Source organism: Sander lucioperca, chromosome 23 (genome assembly GCF_008315115.2).
Source record: "Sander lucioperca isolate FBNREF2018 chromosome 23, SLUC_FBN_1.2, whole genome shotgun sequence".
NCBI lineage: Eukaryota > Metazoa > Chordata > Actinopteri > Perciformes > Percidae > Sander > Sander lucioperca.
In genome coordinates this window covers 14,243,262-14,264,224 of record NC_050195.1, presented here as the reverse complement: position 1 = coordinate 14,264,224, position 20,963 = coordinate 14,243,262, and the positions used below count along the sequence as shown (strand labels likewise).

Genomic DNA, 20,963 nt, shown 5'->3' with positions numbered 1-20,963 from the left:
TCTTACACCAATTACTTATGTGTGTATGAGCAGAACAATATTACCTTCTCAAAAAAATATTTGTGTGTTTATGTGTGTGTGTGTGTGTGTGTGTGTGTGTGTGTGTGTGTGTGTGTGTGTGTGGACAAAACAAACAAACAAAAAATTAATAAATGAGATACAGTTGGTAGTTTTTGTATGTAAACAATGCACATCCCCTAACCACCTAGGTCTATACCTTTTACTTACTTCTATAAAAAGACAGAAAGAAATGGCTGCATCTCGTGTTTTAAATGCATGCCACATTAGTAAAAGGCTGGGCAGGTAGGCTACAGTGCGCATGCAGGCATCCCTCTCATTCCAGTACTACATACATATATGAATGGTCGGACTACTGGCAGCGTGGTTTGGGGAGGTGCGGGAAGGTGATGTCGTAAAGCTGAGTGTCGTAAACCAGGTGCGGAGAAGGGGAGGTGAAGGGGAGGGAGGAGAAGGAGGAGGGGGAGAGGGGGTGAGAGAGGAGGTGACTCTCCGGCAGCATTTAGACACAACGAAAGGATCATGGCGGATGGCCCCAGGTGTAAGCGCAGAAAGCAGGCGAACCCGAGGAGGAACAACGGTGAGTTAAACTACTTCCGACGCGGAGCTTTTCTTTCGGGGAAACGGTCTAGAGGCTGTTCTGTCTCCCGGTAATTTCACCGAAAAGTTTGGCAGCCCATAAGTCCGGTTTTTAGTAACTGAAAGTGCTGGGAAGTAGCAAGTGAGCGCTGTATTACAGCCCTATGTGGTGTACCGTTATACCTGGGTCGCGTCTCTCCCTCCGCCTAGCGGTCCGCTGCGCCGGGGACCGTTATACGCACCTCACCCTGTTAAGAGTGGACCAGCTTTTGTCTGCACTTTACACTTCTTTAGTAATTCAAATACACTTTCACCCTCTTTATAGACTCTGCATTCATTGATTTCGTTTTATTCTGTCGAGTTTTTGAGCCTACCACAAAACTCGGACCTGTTTCTGTGGGGAAACGGACTACCTGATTGTTATTGCGGACCTCGATAGACGGCTTGTTTTTAACACTTTAGGTTGAAAAAAACAACACGAGATGTAGCCTAGCTGTGCTTTAGTCAAAAAACGTCATGGACGTCGTTTATGTGTGTGAAACAGAGGGAACACAACTGTTTGGTTTGTTCTTCTCTTTTGCTCAGTCATAGCAGGTAGCGACGGGACACTGTTGCTGCGCTACAGGGGCTGACAAAATGCATTTTGCTTGATTTAATCCTGCCTGCTATATGATTCGAATTAGGTGTATAATATCGACGACACCATTACAATGTTTAAAAGGCAGACAAGAGAAGAAAATTGCGTGTTGTTGTGTTGAAGCACGTTTTGGGCAGGTCTCTTTTTTCTTCATCCTCCAACTTATTTTAGTTTTTAGTTCTGTGCTGCTCATACTGTTCACGTGAAATGTTTGAACTCGGGTCTTTGGTAGTAAAGTAACGACAGAAAGCCGAAAGTAGAAACATGGTTGGGGTAACAGAGGTTCCGGAGAACGAGGAATATCTCACGCGCTGTTTGTGTGAGCAGGGAGAGCGCAGCCCATATAAGGGCAGCGGATCCTCTCCAGTCGCGCGCTGGGAATCCTGATTCTTGGACGCGAGCGAACCTTTAAACACACTCCGTTTTTCTCGTCTATTCTGTTATTGCTTATTTTAATACATCCCGTATACTAATAATACAAGTCGATAGCCTAGCAGACATAATCTGCGTTTCGGTATGCGAAGCTCAACGGGGGATTTCACCCACCTTATTGTGCGTATTGTGGTGTGTGGTGTGTTTAGTAGTCTATAGGGCTCTCTTCAAGGTTACTTTTTAAAATTCTCTACTGTTTGTATTACACACGTACATGTTAATTTAGCTTAATTTCAAGGTAGGCTAAATCTAAAGGACTTTTGCGAGTTGTTAAGGTCTGTTTTCCTGCTACGTGTTCCATGTATTTACGTTGTGGGCTGTTGTGAATCCGTAGAGCGACAATTTCCACGGCCTTTACTATTTATAATTAAGCCTTTTTTTTTGTTGTCGCGGGTTTTGACAACATGTGTTGTCTATCAACTCATGCTCATGTGTTGAGCCACCCAGTTTATCTCAAGGGAACTGGGGCAACACAGGAAATTCTGCGTTATTTTGTCAAAACAAAACCTGCCATCACACAGATAGGCTATGGGATGGACGGATCGGTTAGTAATAGCCGCTACTTTCTGTGCTACTAAAAGCAGTAATTCGTGGGAGGAAAGGCGACCAAACGGTGTTTTCTTGTGCGGGGTCGCTGTCGTGTGAATTTCCTGTGGATAGCCTACCTGATGAGTGAAGAGTGGCATGTATTTTTCATTATTTTTTTTATGGGTGCGATCGATGCTTTCCACTGTCATCTCGTTCCTTTATGAGGGTGTGTTAAAGCTATGCATTCCCTCCCTGGAGCGTTTGTGCAGTTTAATATGTGCAAGGTATGGACACACCTTAAATAACGGTCCTGCTACCGAGGTGTGGACATGTCTCTGCCTTGTGATAGAAAGGGAGACTTCAGAATGTCTACCTGTCATTTGTTGCTTTCTTTCTTTCTTTTACTTAACAGGGTGTTATTAAATAATGACGCAGCCCTAGCCTATTGATATTTAAAGTCACATCACTAACCAAACAGATGTGTTCCCCCTGTTACTTTGCCTCATTTGCATTTGCTTCAAAGAGCCGTCAAGGTCTGCTTTTAAGTCTTCACTTCCTACCACCTTCCTGACAAGGCTGGGGATCTATCATGTAAATCAACATCTCTGCATTTTGAAGGGAATTCCTCAGTAAAGGCAGATTAAAGGCTGGTGTCGGTCTCTAGTTGTCATACCCTTTGGTTTTGTTGCAATTTTACAAACAAGTTGGCATTTTAATATGGGTGGCTGTCTTTTGGAGAAACCAACTCCAGCCTAATAGCTTACTTTTTCATAATGAAAAAAAAAGTTTCATTAGCCATTGCTTGGACTCTTATAATTAAGCAAGCCCTTAAGTTGTGCCCGGCTTTTTATGGTCCCTGGCGAGCAGGGCGAGCTGAGATCAAGGTGAGCTCCATTCCCCGCTGTAAACAGAGAGGTGTTAACAGCCTGCAGGACGACAGGTGTTTGCAATCGGCGGGATACTACGGCTTCCTTTTGTCGCTTCTCCTCACTCAGGCTCCCCTAAGGAATAGCAGCCGTACCCTGCAACGGTAATTTAACACAGCAATTTGGGAAAAGAGGAATGCACCCGGTGGTAACATTCTGGGGGCTGGGGGCTGTGCCGGGACAGCTTTGCACTCACCCACGCACGCTCAGTGGCTGGGGCTGACGCTTTCAGAACAGTGTTACAGAGACACCTTGAAATGAGTGTGCATACAGGTAGCTATAGAATTTCTATTTGTTTGACAATACCTCACATTTGTCTCATCCTCTAATCTGTCTTTCCCTCTTCCCCCCCCCCTCTACACCCCCTCTTTCTGAGGCATACTCGCATACACTTGCACCTTGGTGAATCAGCCATCAAATAGGGAAAATTAGGCTTTGGGCTTGGCACTTGGCAGCAACTCAAGTAATGTTGAAGAGCATGTTTATTGGCCTGGTAAAACTATACTTAAACTATGCTTAGTGCCCTGGACTCACTCACTCACTCACTCACCCTGTCTAAAAACGATTGAATACAACCACATGCTGTAAGTTTGTGGTTGAACAATTAAAAAAAGTTTGTTAGGTGAAACAAACAGTGTTATGGGCTAGTGCGAAGGCTTCGGAGGAGGTGGGGATTGGCTCTGACACTCCACATGCCACTTCGATGTTTTTAAAGGACATCTGTTTACATTTAAAAGATCCACCCCTGTTGTGTGAAGAGTTTAGCAGAGGAGGAAATTTTTCATTTATCTCACTGCTTTTCACCAACTTCCTCAGCAGCTTCATTTAAAAGTGCCAAGTAAGAAGAAAATCCCCCCGCCTCCGCTCTCTCTCTCTCTCTCTCTCTCTCTCTCTCTCTCTCTCTCTCTCTCTCTCTCTCTCTCTCTCTCTCTCTCTGTCTCTTCTCTCTCACTCCTCCTTCCAGAACTTGTCCTTTATTTTGGGGGGTTAAGACACAGTAGCCAGGGGTGCTGTTGATTGCCCCCTGACCTGGGCACCCATGCGTGCCTAAAGTATGACTTCACTTTCCCCCCCCTGTGCCATTGTGAGGCTTCCAGCATGTCCAATTGTGTTTGTGTTAAAGTATGTTCAATGAAAAGGGAAGAGAGGAGGAGGAAGGGGGAGGGGCAAGGGGTGTTGGAGCTGCAGCTTTTTTCTCCGCTCCCTCCTCCTCTCCGTCCAAACTGTGGGCTTTGCGTTCCCTGTGGAGCCGGGAGGGGGGATGGAGAGAGAGAGTCAGTGAGAATTGGCCGAGGTGACTAAAGAATTTTACAACAGGTGACAACTGGGGGACTGGTGCTGGCAGATGAAAAGCATGACACACATGGCAGCTATCTCCCAGACCTTTACAGATTTTAGGGTCAAATAGATATGATGTATGTTTTGCACATACATCAGCAAAAAAAAAATTGTAAAATTACTTTTAGATACCCCATTCAGGTAAAGATCACAACTTTTTACTTTTGTTTTTTTTTATCAACCCATCTGGGAAAGAAAAGTTGTGTTTCTGGCTAAGCTTCATCCCTCAACATGTCCATCAGGGTGGGAAAAGGCCTGTCCTCATCTGACCATTGGGCGGAATTAAAATGATGTGATGTACGACCACACTCCCACCTCTGTTAAGGCAGCTTAATGATTAGCTGCTCCCATGGAGGCTGAGAGCATTAGCCTATAAAAAGGTGCTCTCCCTTCGTAAAGAAGGAGTTTTAAACCCAGAGTCAGTTTCAGTAACCCCCTTAACTGCCCTTGGATGTGCTTTATTGGGGTTTGTGTGGCTGAATGCTTAAATGAACCATTGTGTGTTCAGGCTTTGGTGAGAAAGCCTGAGGAGAAAGAGCCTAGTTACCTTTGCAGTTTGCCTGCTCTACCTCATACACTTTCAGTGGCAGAAGAAAAGGCCCATTCAGCGGGCCCGGCATGGGGAGGGAAAGCCCTTTTCACACTCGGCTTGTGGGAAACTTCTCCTCCATACTGTGCATGCCATTTGCATATGACCCATTCTTTTCCCAAAGGTCCCCGTGAGGGAGGAATCCGCGGAACGTTTGCAGAATTCATCAAAATCCCTCTCTCACGCAGCCCTCCGGCCCTCAAGAGCCTGCTTTGCAGCACTCTCGTTTGACATTTTTTGTCTCGGAAATGTAGCTTGCGTCTGCGTCACGCTTGCTCGCTTTAACGTTAACGCCGACGCATCCCCGTGGCATTTATGTCCCATGTATTTTAAAAGTGGCAATGTGCTACCCAGTGTGCTATTTTTAATGTCAGGGTGAAGGCTTAATTTGGCACAGCAGGCAGGAGTTTCCCCAAATCCCCAACACCGGCCATGAGGGGTTCATCTGCATGACAGGACAATGTGATGGGCCGCACGCCTCGGAGGCTCCCTAACTGACGCTGACGCAGCCATCCGCAGATCGCCCAACACTCTCCCTGAAAGGACAAAAATATTGAGCACAGGGGGTAATACAGGGATGAGGCGGCGGTGGGAGCTTGTAGCGACGCATCAGCTCAGTGAACTGAACAAAAACACAACCGTTGCTCTGGGGCAAAATTTCCCCCCCCCCCAGATTAGCAGCCTGGGTTGCTTTTCGTCAGCGTTTCAAATCATGTGGGTACTGGAGTAACCACAACTGCTGCCTTGATGCGACACACCACGTGGAACAGCATCCAAACTGACATGCCTGTTATTGTTGTTGAATGAGTTGTGTTGGTCTGTAAAAGCTCTGTCAGCCTTGACCCTAGTCACTGATAGTGACACAGAGAGTGGGGTAGGCAAGTGTTTGTTGCAGTGCAATGTAGGGAGGAGAGCTCAGTTAAGTGTATCATGTGAGCTAACTGAGCAGAAAGCCTCCTCTGCCCTCCTCTCCTCTCCCCAGCTCCAAAGCAGTGAGTCATGGGCAGACAGGTGTGTTTGCAAGATGACTTAGAGCTCACAATCTCTCCAACTATGTTCTTCTTTTCTTTTCTTTTCTTTTCTTTTCTTCTTTTCTTTCACATTAACTGTCCCTTGATCCGTCTTGGTCTCTCCCTCCTTCTCAGCCCCACCCACAAGTGTGGGGGTGAGAGATAATATTCTCTAGTAGTGTGTGTATACTTGAGGGAGAGATTACCTCTAAATTGCCATCCTGGCGGAGGTAAATATTGTGTATGGTATGCCCAGCGCAGCTTGTTGATGTGTGTTTTTAATCATGTAGTTGGTGGCTTCTCTTCAGGTCCACAGTGAGTCCCCCCCCCCTCCCATCACTACTGCCACCTCCTTCTTTCCCTTCCCGCCCATCTATCCCCTCCCCTCACTTGTGGTCCTCAGTGGAGCGGTTAATGAAAAAGACTGGACTGACACAATAGGCAGAAGGCGGGCCCGGTGAGGGGCTCTTACGCCAGCTTGTGTTTATGGCAAAAACTCATCAGGGCAAACCTCTGCTGTAGCCTCACTTCAGACCACCTGACTGTCCGTTTGTGTCTTTTTGTTGTCTTTTTTTGACATAGATGTTGGATGTCTAGTCCATTTTGAAATGTGCTTGACCTTACTATAGTCTCACAGTGTCATTGTCTACAGGGATTAAATTAGATGACATCAGATGAGGAGTAATCCGTTGCCATGTATTGTGCCTTGAACACAGCCTAGTGGCTGGCTTTTTGCCAATCCGTTATGATGACCATATTGATTTTCCTCTCGGTAGCACACAGAACTGATAATGGCCTTCCTGAGGGGGTACGCATTCATATTCACATACCGATTCCAGTTGCACAGCCTGACTGTGATGTGACTGACAAATCAAGTGCCCCTCTCTGTCCCCCTCGTCCGTGCATTGAGCCAGCTAGGCTAGGCTAGCCCTGTGACAGCTCCGGCATATAAAAAAAAAAGAAAAAGAAAACCCTTAGTCACCCTGTTTGTTAGTCAGAGAGACGGCCGGCTGCTATGTTGAATGTCAACATGGATAAACATCCACACAGGATTAATGAGAGGAGAATGGTCAGCCTGAAAACAGAGGGGAGGGCAGAATGGAGGGAGGCATGGAGCATCCGCATCGCCCCATTTAACTCATGAGTGTTTTGTTGGGCTCCCCATGACCCCGCCAGTGTGACCTGACCAAAGGAGGCAGCCAAGCCTAGACACGCTCATCGACTGTTATAAGAGACGAGATACAGTATGTCTTTGTGAATGACAAATACAAAAGGCAAAGGAAGGAATAATGCTATATACAGCTGTATATACTGCATATGCTGTATTTCCCAACTATGTGAGGTCAGTTTCTTTCTTGAAGTTTGGATGCGGTTTCTTTAATGCTGTATTTCCCCTTCATTACCACTGCATGGTTTTGGTTTTCCATTAGCAAACGTTGTGGATAGTACCCGGTACCTAGTACTTTATGATCACCTTTGTTAAGGTTCCGAGTGAGCTGAAAAAGGTGGAGTTAAAACACTGCAGACCACTGATTGGTCAGAGAGAATCGTTACTAGCATGACAAGGAACATCCTGCACAAACCCAGCATTTTTTTTTTTTTTTTTTTTTTTTAAATAGCCAAGCTACCGTCAATAGCGACCGCAGTTTTTTTATTCAATCACCCCAGACTTGAAAAAAAATGACAGCCCATACACTACATACACAACGCCGTACTATTGACGAAGCGCAGACATCGTTGCCAATTAAAAGATTCAGCGGAATGTGTCGTGTGAATGTCTCAGGTGGGAAATGATGTTGAGGCAGTTTCACGCGGCGTCGCTATAGCGATCAGCTGAGAATCACACAATACAGCAAGGGGGTACTATCTGCAGTGGAAAACGAAGAGAGAAAAGTACCATCGGGCCAAACCATGCAGTGGATATGAGGCATAAGTTCTTAACTTACCGAGACTCAACAGGGCTGGCCCTGTTTGAGAAACCTGTCATTGAACGATGCATTCATCTACATCACTGCTTTATAAAGTGTATTCCCTTGTTTCATCACTCCGTATGTTTCTCACTTTTACCAGTGAGAAACACGTGTCGCTATTCCTTCTACTAATCTTAAGTATTGCTTAAACACAGAGGTAGTGTCACATTTAACCTTTTGGATTTTGATGTTCTGCACTGTGCGGTTAGGGTTGGGATTGTGTTCCTGCTAGGGTTGCAGCTGTATATCTTGATATGAAAATTGTTAGTAATGCCATGTACATTTGTGTTAGAATAATAATCAGTACCAGGAATTTGACTCCAGACAGAAATCCTTGTTTTTAGGGCAAGGACAACAAAGCTGAACAAGGTTATCATAAACATTTGCTTATCTATGGATATTTAGAAAAAAAAACATTTTTTCAAAAGGGAGACTTTTTACACATACTTCCATTAAAAGAAGGATGTGAAGTTTCAATTATCATAAAGCTTTTGTTCAACCAAAAAAGCTGAGACAGTTATCACACGTGTAATCTCATACCTTCCCAACTCTAGTTCTTGCTCTCGTTGACCAACCTGTAAATTTAGGCCGTTTACCGCACAAGCACCTGTGACACACGATCAACGGCCTTCTAGAACGAAGTACACGGTGCAGTTTTTGCTTTTTTTACACTGGGTCTTAACCCTCTTAGGAGACAGCACTCCTACTCAAAAAGCGATATTACAAATTTTCATTTTAAGGACATTTAAATACTATTTTATTCATATATTACGCTACTTTTGCAAACCCAAGAATTTTGTTGGTATGTTTTCACAAGAGATTTGAGAAATATTTCCGCTTTTGTATTCATATATTACTAGTTTGGTGAAGCCACGACTTCTGTCAACTCATTTCAAGCACCAAAACAATTGAGTGTAGGTATGTTTTTACGAGAGATTTGAGAAATTTCAAAACAACTTTTCCGCTTTAGTGCTACAAATTTTAGGGAGCAAATGTGGGCATCACTAGACTGAAAGCTGGGTTTGTTTTGGGATTATTTGGATATGAAACACATTGGTGTCAGGTTTTATGCAAATACCCTTAAAAGGTGAATTCAAGAAGAAGTGTAAAAATGCCGTGAAGACCTCAGAGGGTTAATGACTCTGGGAACTAGAATTAAGCCAGTGACCTTTGACCCTTACTCAGCCCACCTGTCTGTCCTGGCTCAGCTCACCACTGCCAGCGTCTAGGTGTTTACAGTCAAAACATACTGGGGCCTCCCCGAGCACGTTCCACAAACACACAACATGTGTGGGTGTAATGTGTGTGTTGTACGTACCGAAGGGAAGGGAGTAGATAGATGCCCTCGGATCTCTGTAGCCAGGCGATCGTACCTCTGTCTTCTTAATCATGCTGACAGGGCCCTCCCCTCTCTCGTTACACTGGCGCCAGCGCCTTTTGCCTGCAAGTCAATGAAGCGTGGCCTTTAATTGATCCTGTTTGGAGTTGTACGACGCTATCAATTAGTGCTTGCTCATCACGTGTTTGTTTGTTTGTCCTGCTGTGCCCATCATAACGCCCATCATTAGTTGTATGATCTGTTTGCTGCATGCCAGTGTGCTTAGAACATCAGCAAAGCCACACGTTACTGCCACCCCCCCCATCAGCTATTTGCCTCCGCTTTCCTTCTCTGACCCTCTAATTCTTTTCTCATTAAGCGTCACACTCTTTGGCTCCCTATGTATTCTTCCCTTTTTGCTATCTCTCTTTCTCCCATTTCTCTCTCTCTGGCAGCTGCCTTGGCTCTGATTCTCCCAACACCAGCAGGTGCTGTAGGCATGCAGCAATTCAGCTGTACAGCACTCATAAATAACACCTGACAAAAGTATGAGAGAGCCAGAGCTACAGCCAGAGTGAGAGGGAGAGAGAGAGAGAGAGAGAGAGAGAGAGAGAGAGGCGGAGATTGAAAGTTTCCTCTGGCAGGAGAACAGGGTGTGGCCCACGGTCAAATGCTGGCCTTCTCAAGAAGGACATGTTCAGAGTAGAGAAAGAAAACGTGAGAGCGGCAGAGAAAAGAGAAAGAACGTGAGCTTTTTTCACTGTAAATGTGTGAATGTGTTGCTTGTTCTTCTGAAGTTTGTGCTTCCCCTCAATGCCAACTTTTCAATAAACCCCTCATGCAAATTTCTCGTAAATGGATCTTTTTAGACCCAAGGCCAGCACTAAGTGACTTGTTAAAGAGGAACTTGAATTTGAAGGAAGGGAGCGTTATCTTTACTGTAATTAGGATGTAAGAGCTTGGAACAATGTTAATTGTGCTCTAAAAGAGGTCAGGAAAGGAATTATATGCACACTTTTATAATCATCGTCAGTAATGAACCAGCACTCGGAATAAATGAACCCATAAATCAGCCCTGATCAAGGACTATTAATAAACACAGCTCATAATCAAATCGGGGCTGTCTCTTTGTCATTTTATGCTCTCCAAATCCACCGACCCCAGAAACACATCCTGTCTCATCAGAAGCTATCGATCAGCTTCTCAGGGCGAAGGTTAGTTTGTCATTTTCTCTTGCATCGCCGTGAACAAAACCAGGAAGTGTGTGAGAGATTACGGCCCAGGATGCAACCTGAAAGCCCCTTTATCTCTGTGAAAACAAGAGGCTTCCTGCGGTCCTGCTCCCATCCAGGCCACCTCCCCCTCCTTCACCTACCCGGCCCCCAGCACCTGTGGCAGCCTATTTAAGGCTCCTCGTCAGGGGCAGCAGAGACCACAAACCGGGGCAGAAAACATGAAAGCCTGGGAAAAATAATCCACCCTATTGCTCAGCTCTACTGTAGACCCGTCTGCTTCACACCACACAGAGGGCAAAGAAAAACAGCATCTCTCTTCAGACACATGTCAGCTGGGAAAGGAAAGGTCGCTTTTCTTTCTGCAGAGTACCTCGCTATCCTGTTGAGACTTTGGCTAAAGAACACTACGACTGTGTCAACCCAGTTGCTCCCAGTGCTTCCAGTCACTTCTGACTTGTCCATAAAGAGTAAAAAAAAGTGTGTGGGCACAATGGCTTACAGAGAAAATAGTCCCATCATATCAGTGTCATTCTTACGAGGAACTTTGTGACTTGTCTTAACATTATTACATTACATTACATGTCATTTAGCTGACACTTTTATCCAAAGCAACTTACAATTGCCATATATGTCAGAGGCCACATGTCTCTGGAGCAACTAGGGGTTAAGTGTCTTGCTCAAGAACACATTGGTTGATGTATCGCAGTGGGAATTAAACCCAGATCTCCCACACCAAAGGCATGTGTCATATCTACTGCTCCATCACCACCCGTGACCTGTGTGCCTCTTTTGTTCAGATTTAGTGAAACAGTTGCCAAATCCTCTGAAATATCCCTCCTCTTCCTTTCACCAGAAGATGTCTCACCTGGTGATTTTGATGAGTAAGCAATGGTACATCAAAATCTCGTTGCTCACCTAATGTTGTGTGGTTAACCCAAAAACCCTAGCTACAGAAAAACACTCCCTTGCTCCATTGAGTTGCTGCCACAGCTGGCAAGGCTGGTTTGTCTTGACAGTATCCTGCGTTGAATTTCAATGACCCCCGTCTTTCCCCCCCCCGGTCTTATTATGCCATCGCTGCTAACTGGCTCCTATTCACTGCAGTGTCCTGACTTCCCAGAGGGGCCTAGATAAACAAGGGCTATTCAGTCCCTGAAAAGCCCGCCCCCTGCCAGCCTTGGTCTCTCCTTGTTTCAGTGCCAGGCTGCAGCGCGTCTCGCTCGCCACCGACGCCAGCAGCAGTGTGGCACCGTGCCATTGATTCTTCTGCACCACACAGCACACTTTCAGAGAGATTAAACTTAGACTTGACTGTGATGACACGATAAATGATGTGATGAACGGTGGCCGCTAATGCGACGTATGAATGATGAGGAAGCCTGGAGTGGTGCAGGGACAGGGCGCCTATGTGCCTTTCTGCACGTGTGCAAAAGGTTTCTGTGTTAATATGCACTGTGTGTGAAAGAGGGAGCCGTTATCTGTAGGTGTGGTGTGCTGTGATGTTGCAGGCCAAGCTGACTTCCTGTTGTTACAGTCCATCAGGGAGATCAGGGGTGGGGGATGCTCCCATGAGACTACCCCGTGAGAGTCACATGGTCTGGCTGCAATGCATTTAAAGGCCATGTTTTTTGTGTCTTTCTGTGTGTGTGTGTGTGTGTGTGTGTGTGTGTGTGTGTGTGTGTGTCTCAGTGTGTTAAGCGTCGTTTGTGTGTGCATTCCTGACCTCCACCTGAATTCTGACCTGAGTGTGAACTGTCTCTTCCTGGCTCCTTTTTTTGGGGGGGTTTCATTTTCTGCCCTTCCCTCCATCCTTCCTCCCAATCAACAGATCTCGGAGGAAAACCACACATCTCTCCAGGGTGCCTGTCTCGTTCCCTCTCTATCTCTCCTAACCAGATGTTTGAAAGCTGTTTGTTTGTTTATCCAATGGAAGTCACTTTGATTGATGCCTGCTATAAAACTGTGCTTGCACGCTGATGCCACATACCTCTGTATTAGGGTGAAATACTTTAAAGGGAGACTCATATAAATCAAACAAAAGTTAAATTGCATCAGAAGTTGTCCACAGCCGTTGTGTTTGCTGGCGACTGTAAACCATAGGTAAGCAAGAGGGACAGTTTCCCCTAGACTGTAATGGCCCTCCTGTCCAGCCCACCTCCATCATTCTCCTGACTCGCCAGCTAATTTAAAGCAGTGCCCTTCTAATCGAATGGCTGTCTGATAAATCTACGAATCAGGACAGATGTCCGCCGGGGTGTGGCAGTGACACAGCGTCTAGACCGAGCTGAGAGGTGAGCAGACGCCTCCCAGCAGGATTCAGATCCAAAGGAATCTCATCCCTTTACTCAGCTGGTTGTGTCTGCTGACGTGGAGCGGCATTTTAACCGAATCTGTTCCACCTGAGTGTCTGAGGGGGTCAAGTCCTCAGGAGGACAGGGAGAGTCTCTCAGCCCAATGTGGATCATTGTGGACACACAAACAATGATTCTGAAGTGCACTCTGAGAAAATACCATTAGAGTTGATTGAAGCGTTATGGTAACAAGGTAGCAGGCTTGTATTTGGGTCAGGCTTTATCTAGCCCTCTTCTTAGGAAAAGGCAAGAGGCCCAGGGGCTGAATTCCACCTAATAATTGTATTGCCTCGCGACAGATAACACTGATGTAAAGCTGTTTATTGTTGATGATGAGTCTATTGAACCCAGCCATGCTCGTTCTCTTGTCCTTGGGGAGCTTATCCCTCAGGCAGGGCCGGTTGTGTTTTTATTAAAACCCAGGTTTAAATGGGCCGGGTCCTCTGATCGACAAGCAGATTAACCAACTGATAAAACATACATCACGATATATATAGAGAGGCCCCCTCTGAGACTCCGGCTATTAATATACAAATATGGAGGATTACTGTCTGCTTGTCTCCATGGTCGTGGAGAGGGGATTAGGGTCCTGGTCCAGACAGATTGGATTTAATGTGTGTAAGACTAAACGATTGCTGTACTACAAAGCCCTTATGTATGTGCGGACCGATCTCTGCTCTATGGCTGAGACTCACAACATCCTGTTGTGTTTGTGGATCAGTTACATCTGTTACATTTGTGTGTCAGTTCTGTTCAGAAAGAACCTATTAAAGTATTATCGTTGGATCCTCTACTTTGGTGTACCATGCCGCTTAGTCAGTCATCTGCAATTCCACATTTTTGTGCTTCACATCCTGTACTAACCGTATTTGCAGTATTATACAACATTTGTTTGCTCGACCAAACATGCAGGTTTGCAAGCACGAATTTGAGGGCCTCTTTGTAGCATTTGTGTACTTTCCTGAAAAGAGACAACTACGCCTTAGCGTATGCTGTATACTTTTTTAATACTCAAACTTTCTTGATAATCATAAATAGTATCAAAATGTACATTTGTTCACCCATAGGCACAGCCTCGTGTCACAGTTAAAGATGCACATAAAAGCTGCAAAGATTAATGGATTCATTTTAGTTGTCAACTGTTGAATTAATCACCAACTGTTTTAATAATCCATTTTTTGGTTTGAGTCATTTTTTATGAAAAAAAGAAAAAAATCTCTACTTACAGCTTTTTAACTGTAATTATTTTCTAGTTTCTGAGCTACCTCTGAGAAGATAATCGACAGATTGATTGACAGTGGAAATAAGTGTTGGTTGCAGTCCTAAAAGAGAACTTTTTTTACTAGTACACTGAAATGTTGTTTGAAGCAAGCCTGTAGATGCCTAATTAAGGATAACAACTATTAAGTATAACACTATATAAGACACAAAAATAAGATAAATATAACAAAATCAATACTGTGTATACACAGATTAAATTACTAAAATGTCCAGTTTGTTGGATGGGTGGCGACTGACTTATAGTGTGTATGGCCGTCATAAATGTCCACGTGTGTGTGTTTCCAAAGCCTTGCAGATAGTTGTGAACCTGTCCAGTTTGACAGAACAGTACCTTGCGCCAAACTGATGCACAGCCTTTATAAAAAGGCCGTTCTCTCACAATTGGCATGTACCTGTACATACCTTTGCTATTGAGGATACCCTTACGTTGTCTATGGACGTCTCAGTGACATTGAAGTCTGAAACAGATCAATTTGGACCCAAAACAACAGAACAGGAAACACACACACACACACACACACACACACACACACACACACAACCACACACACAAAGCACAATCATATGACTCTCTTAACTTACAATCAACAATTTCATAGTCTACAGCATGTGCGGCACTGAGAAATTAGTCCCAGTCTGCCATACATATTGTTCAGTCTAGCAACTAATGTGACTCCATTTCAGCCTGACGCACTATTAAATTGACAAATTACTAGATAATGCACAAAAATAAGGCTCCTTTAAAAGCACAGACTTAGATTAAAACACTAATCAGAATAGTTAATATTCTTTTTACTCCTATGAGAATATGTATTCTGCAGAAATATGCATTTCCTTCAAGACGTTCCTCTCTCTATTCCCAGTGATGCGAGGAACTACAGTATGTGCTTGGAAGCTCAGGAGTCACCATGCTCACATTCTGCAGAAGCAGTGAAACAACTCCAGCAATTTGTTAGTCCCAACTTCTCCTTCAGCATTAACTGTCGCCAGAGGGGAATCCTCATAAAGACAGACGCGGATCTTTAAGGGAAGATGGATTAATGCACAGACACAGAGGTGAAATTCCCAGTGGGCTACAAGTGACTAAACTGACTATGGCTGTAATCACTAAAAAGTGAAAACATGTGTAGTATCCTGTCCCACAGATGTCCTAGAGATAGCACTTGGTGTGTGTCCTTTACCTGTTTTAACATGCGGCCCACACAGAAACAACACACACACACACACACACACACACACACACACACCCTGGGCTGTTTATCCCCAAGGGCGACCAGCTAAAGGAGAGAGAGACCCTTAATCATGTCCCTGTCCCATGTCCTCGTTATCAGCCACGATTAATGAGCTCTCCATTAATGAAAAAAACAGAAAAGGAACAGGAGGTGCCAACCCCTCCTGTAGAAGAGAGAGAGGCAAGGTGGGGAGGGTGTGTGTGTGTGTGTGTGTGTGTGTGTGTGTGTGTGTGTGTGTGTGTGTGTGTCAGGGGGGCTGATAGTAAACGCTCCCCAGGTGCAATGACATCACCCTCCAAGGTAGATGTGATAACTGTCACAACTCGCTTTTGTTCAGGATGACAGAGCGTTTGTGTTTGTTTAAGTGTGTTTGCATGCATGTGTGTGTGTGTGTGTGTGTGTGTGTGTGTGTGCATGCGTGTGCGTGTGCGTGTGCGTGTACATGTGGCCCCACACACAATACTGTGTTTTGATTGTTCAAACCCAACCTCTTGGGTTTAATCCGTTTTGCCTTTGTATATCTGTCTTCCTCTTTTGTCTATGGTGGCTATATGGCGTGAGGGAGGAAGGGAGGGAGGCGAGGGATAAGGAGCGCTTGATGAGACAGTGGAAGAGGAGGAGGAGAGGGCGGCAGGTGCAACGGACACCCGGCACAATCACCGCTGCTCGGCAAAAGCGGCGACAGGAAATCAAGGTTGTCTTGGCAACCTGGCACTATCGATTAAGCGCGGCCGTCTCCGAGCTCACATCAGAGTCCCGGTGGAAATGGTGATGCGTTGGGTTTCAGGAGAGGAGAAGAGGGGAAACGAGTAGCACGTAAAGAGAGAGGAAGGATGAGTATAGGTGAATGCATCATGTGTCTCCCCCAACACTTTGGCTCAGGCCTCCTTAATTGGACCTGAGCTCCATGTTGCTCTGAATCTCTTCCAGATCTATGAATGCAGAGTATTTCTCATCACTAAGTCATTTCCATGGTCGAGGCCTTCTCGGAGGCACTGCAAACCTTTAACGCGCCCGTGTGTCCCTCCCTCCGCGCGTCTGTCTCTGTATACGGGTCAATGAGAGCACAGTTCTCTCAGTGTTTCCAGGCCATTAGTTCACATTGTGCAGTTTGATTTAGGGACCCTGTGGCACACATGAAGAGTTTACTTTCCTGTCTCTGTGGTGCAAACCCCTGCGTGCACACAGTGATTTCACCATGATTGTACACCGAGGTGGTGATGTTGCACAGAGGTAATCGATACGCAGTATTGACTTGTTAGGGAGGAGTATTTTTGACTGATACTGCACTCAATTGGTGTATCTTAGACAGGCCATGTCTCTTTCACACTCGCTCCCCCTCCCTCCCTCCCTCCCTCCCTCCCTTTTTCTTTTTCTTTCTTTCTTTCTCTCTCCTGGCAGAAGGTGAAATCGCCCTCTCCCAAATCTCTAGCAGATGTGTCCTCCCTTTCTCTCTCTCTCTCTCTCCCTCTCTATCTGTCATAAGCTATGTTTCCATCCACTTGTCAATCGAATTATCTGAAGTTCGGTAAAAACATTCAAAGCCAACGGCTTTGAAGCAAATAAAACAGTGCGTGATGACGTCATCGAATTGATTTGAGACATCTTAAGGTGTTTCCATTCATTTTCACACTGAATCACACAACACTCAAGCCAACATTTGGGAACAAAGTTTGCTATCCAAAATGGATCGCGCCGTCAACCTACAAATGATCAATATTGCACAAGTTGTAATAGTGCTTATGTGCCAGCTGATAGCGACATATCAAGCTACAATAAAAAACAATGACGCTATCAACACATTGCTATGATGATGCAGATGATGAGTAAATGCCTGACGACAACGGTGGCGACCTGTGGTGTGGGAGCAAGAGCGCTCCAAACAGTTCTGGAAGACCGTGGTTTAGAGACACTTCACGGAAACCCTTTGGTTGAAGCATTTTCGGATTTGAGCTGTTGCGTAATTTTAGTGGCCCGTCCCTTGACCCAGATAAGCCACGGCCCTCCAGTTCCAATTGAGAAGCGTATTACAATTGCGCTCCACAAACTGGCTACATGCGCAGAGTACAGAGTGGTAGGCAAAACGTTTGGGGTCAGCAAAACCACCGTGTGTTTACGGCGTGTGCAATGCCATACGAACGAGGATGATGCAAATGTATATACTTGTATAGACTACCTACCTGGAGTGGATGAGGCGCATGATATCTCGCTACGTAACTCCAGAGCGCACCCTGTGCCACAGGTGTATGACGCAATAGACGGGACTAGGACTGAACGATTAATTGCATTTGCGATAATCTGTTTAACCATAAAATGACCTAAAACATAATCGCAATTCATTGTTTCCATCAGCGTTTATCGCATAAGCCGTATATCAGTCAAGAGAAAATCTGATGAGACCAATCATCATGAAATTCAATCGAATTTTACTGTTTCCATAAGTCATTTTTCATTCGATATCACTTAATTCGCATAAAAACGTGTGGATGGAAACATAACTATACACACACATTTAGACACAGGTGATCATCCAGATTGTTTTTTTAAAAATGATTTCTTTCCTCATTTGTTATAATTTGCATTTTTTACTTGATTTATTTATTTCTGTCGGGACTGTCTGGTCCATCATCCAACCGACACTTGTGAGATTGGTAGGGTGTGTAGCTGGAGGAGATCTACTGCTATCTTCTTATTGAAAGGACAACAGTACAAAACTCTCCCTGTCTCCTATCCCTCCCTCTCAATCGCTTCCTCCTACCTCCCGCGGCCAGTTGAACACAGAGCACTCCTCTGTCCTGCCATCATGTGGCTTTTATGGCCTGCTTAACCCGTAGCTATCTGCTGAGCCAGGCTCTTCATTGTTTCACACCACGCTTTCAGTATCTCAATTTTGGCTCAGGCACTTACAGAAATAGTTATATTCAGTTATATATACTTAGCTACAGTTTGGTAATTATTCATATTTGCTTTCTTACCGAGTGTCTGTTTGGTAACATTAAGCTGCAGCTAGAAGCCAGTTTTAGCTTAGCTTAGAATAAAGACTGTAAACATGGGGAAACAGCTGGCCTGGCTCTGTCCAAAGGTAGCACAATCTGTCTAGTAGCATCTCTAAAACTCCCTTATTAACATGTGATATTTTTTCTTTCTTCTAAGAAAAAAAAACCCAAGAGTAAAAACAATAATTTGCGGTTTTACGGGGAGTTATACGGGCTTTACGCCGGACTATTTCTCGGGCGGGCGTAGTGATTTCCTATCACTGCGTCAGGCCAATAACAATAAATGTTCATTAGTAAGCTTTAGAGGTGCTGGTGGGTGGATTTTCCCACCTTCAGACAGAGCCAAGCTCCAAGCTTTCTGTTTCCCGCTGCTACTAGCCTTTATGCTAAGCTAAGCTAATGGGCTGCTGGTTGTAGCTCTATACTAAACTGTACAGACATAACAGTGGCATCACTATTGCACTCTAACTCAAGGAAAGAAACTAAATATTGAACTGTTCCTTCAACCTCTGCGTCCCAAATCAACATACATGTATTCTATCCTATTTACTATCCTATTTATGATTTTTTATATATTCTGTATGTGTGCTGTGTGTCTGATATTTTGCTGCTGTAGCACCGCAATTTCCCAATTTGGGATCAGTCTATCTAATCTAATCTAATCTAATCTACAACATTAGCTGGTTTTTATTCTGTCTCATTGTTGCTACTTGGGAAGTCACACAGCCAGCTAAAATATGGTACCTTCTCAGCAGTGTAGAAATGCTAAAGGCTACGTTTCACAGCTTGCTTCTCTGCTCAGTCAGCACAAACAGCACTGTTAAGCGTGATTTATACTTCCGCGTAAAATCTGCACCATGGCTACCTACGTAGGTACGTGGAGATACGGACCCTACGCCGTAGCCTGACGTGCGGTTCTCGAAAAATGTAACTACACGTCGATCACATCGATTGATAGGGACACTTTGATATTGTTTCCTGTATGAACCAGTAGTGTGCATGCATCACTCAGTGAGTCATAAGTCATAACTATTAACCGCAACCGGCAGGACTTGGCGCCGTAACCAACGCTGTTATTACAACAGTGACTGAGTTTATACTAAAGTTCAGCGGTGGAATGTAACTAAGTACATTTACTCCAGTACTGTACTTAAGTCCAAATATTGAGGTACTTGTACTTTACTTGAGTCTTTTCTTTTCATGCCACTTTCTACTTCTACTCCGCTACATTTCAGAGAGAAATATTGTACTTTTTACTCCACTACATTACTCTGACAACTCTAGTTACTAGTTACTTTACACATTCAGATTTTTGCACACAAAACACGTAGTTTATGAAATACAATGTTTTCTTATGAATTAAACTACCCAGCAATGTACAGGCCTACAAGCCCAGCTGAGATGATTAGCTGATTCAACACTTAGTTGATTGACTCAACTGTTGGATCGTTTCCAGTTTCTATAATGGGAGAGTTTGTCTGCATTGAGCATTGAGTTTACTTTAAGTACATTTTCCTGATGATACTCATATACTTTTACTTAAGTAACATTTTCAATGCAGGACTTTTACTTGTAACAGAGTATTTTTTACAGTGTGGTATTAGTACTTTTACTTAAGTAAAGGACCTGGATACTTCTTCCACCTAAAGTTAATAGTGCTTAATTAGACGCAGCAGTCAGACTTAGAATGAACACATGATCAGGTGAGAATAGAACTGAACACAACAAAAATCTCACTCAAGACAGTAATGTCTCACTCAAGACTTTAGGGGCGCCTAACATCCCAACTCCCCTCTCATCTCGCTTTATTTGGGGCTATTCTGGGCTGGACTAATGTGGCGCGGTGCTGCGTGCTGAGTGAGTCAGCGGTCATTAGGGCGTGCAGACAGCACTCTGCCGGAGGCCACAGGAGCCAGTCAGTCTAATGATGAGGCCAGGGAAGAGCGCTCAGGACGTCCAATAGCTCCATCCAATTAGCCTTCCCCCGGCCCCGCCCATAGTCACCGTTTACTTTGACCACGCAGGACAGCTGAGAGACACACATTAAGGTCTCCTCATGGATGAAAAAGATCTACTGAGTGCTTCTCTTCAGCGGTGGAAGAAGTATTCATCCTGTATTGAAGTCAAATTACTAATACCACACTGTAAAAATACTCTGTTACCAGTAAAAGTCCTGCATTGAAAATGTTACTTAAGTGAAAGTGTGTAAGTATCATTAAAAAATGTACTTAAAGTATTAAAAAAGTACTCAATGCAAAAAAATCCTCACACTTTACAAAGTGGAAACGTGTGAAAAGTGTTTAATGGTCTAATCATCTCAGCTGGGCTTGTAGGCCTGTATATTGTTGGGTAGTTTAATTTATAAGAAAACGTATTTTAAAAACTACATGTGTTTTGTTTGCAAGAATCTTAGGTTGTAAAGTAACTAGTAACTAGAGCTGTAACAGATGAATGTAGTGGAGTAAAAAGTACAATATTTCTCTCTGAAATGTAGCGGAGTAGAAGTAGAAAAAGCATGAAAAG

At 44.5% G+C, this 20,963-nt stretch overlaps 1 protein-coding gene and 1 long non-coding RNA gene across 2 annotated transcripts in view; one reads left to right on the top strand and one right to left on the bottom strand.

Annotated features, from left to right (window-relative positions):
* The first annotated feature begins 460 nt into the window (after positions 1 to 460).
* zeb1b (zinc finger E-box binding homeobox 1b) overlaps positions 461 to 20,963 on the top strand; it is a 58,250-nt gene continuing 37,747 nt past the window's right edge. The window contains exon 1 of the mRNA XM_031298260.2: positions 461 to 598. Within this exon, the coding sequence (XP_031154120.1) occupies positions 541 to 598 (58 nt within the window). The 5' untranslated portion in view covers positions 461 to 540. The remainder of the gene's footprint in view (positions 599 to 20,963) is intronic.
* The window catches only part of LOC118494346, a 9,831-nt gene continuing 1,205 nt past the window's right edge, over positions 12,338 to 20,963 (bottom strand). The window contains exons 2-3 of the long non-coding RNA XR_004896472.1: positions 17,489 to 17,491; positions 12,338 to 12,349 (exon numbers count right to left, since the gene is read on the bottom strand). This is a non-coding gene — a long non-coding RNA (uncharacterized LOC118494346). The remainder of the gene's footprint in view (positions 12,350 to 17,488; positions 17,492 to 20,963) is intronic.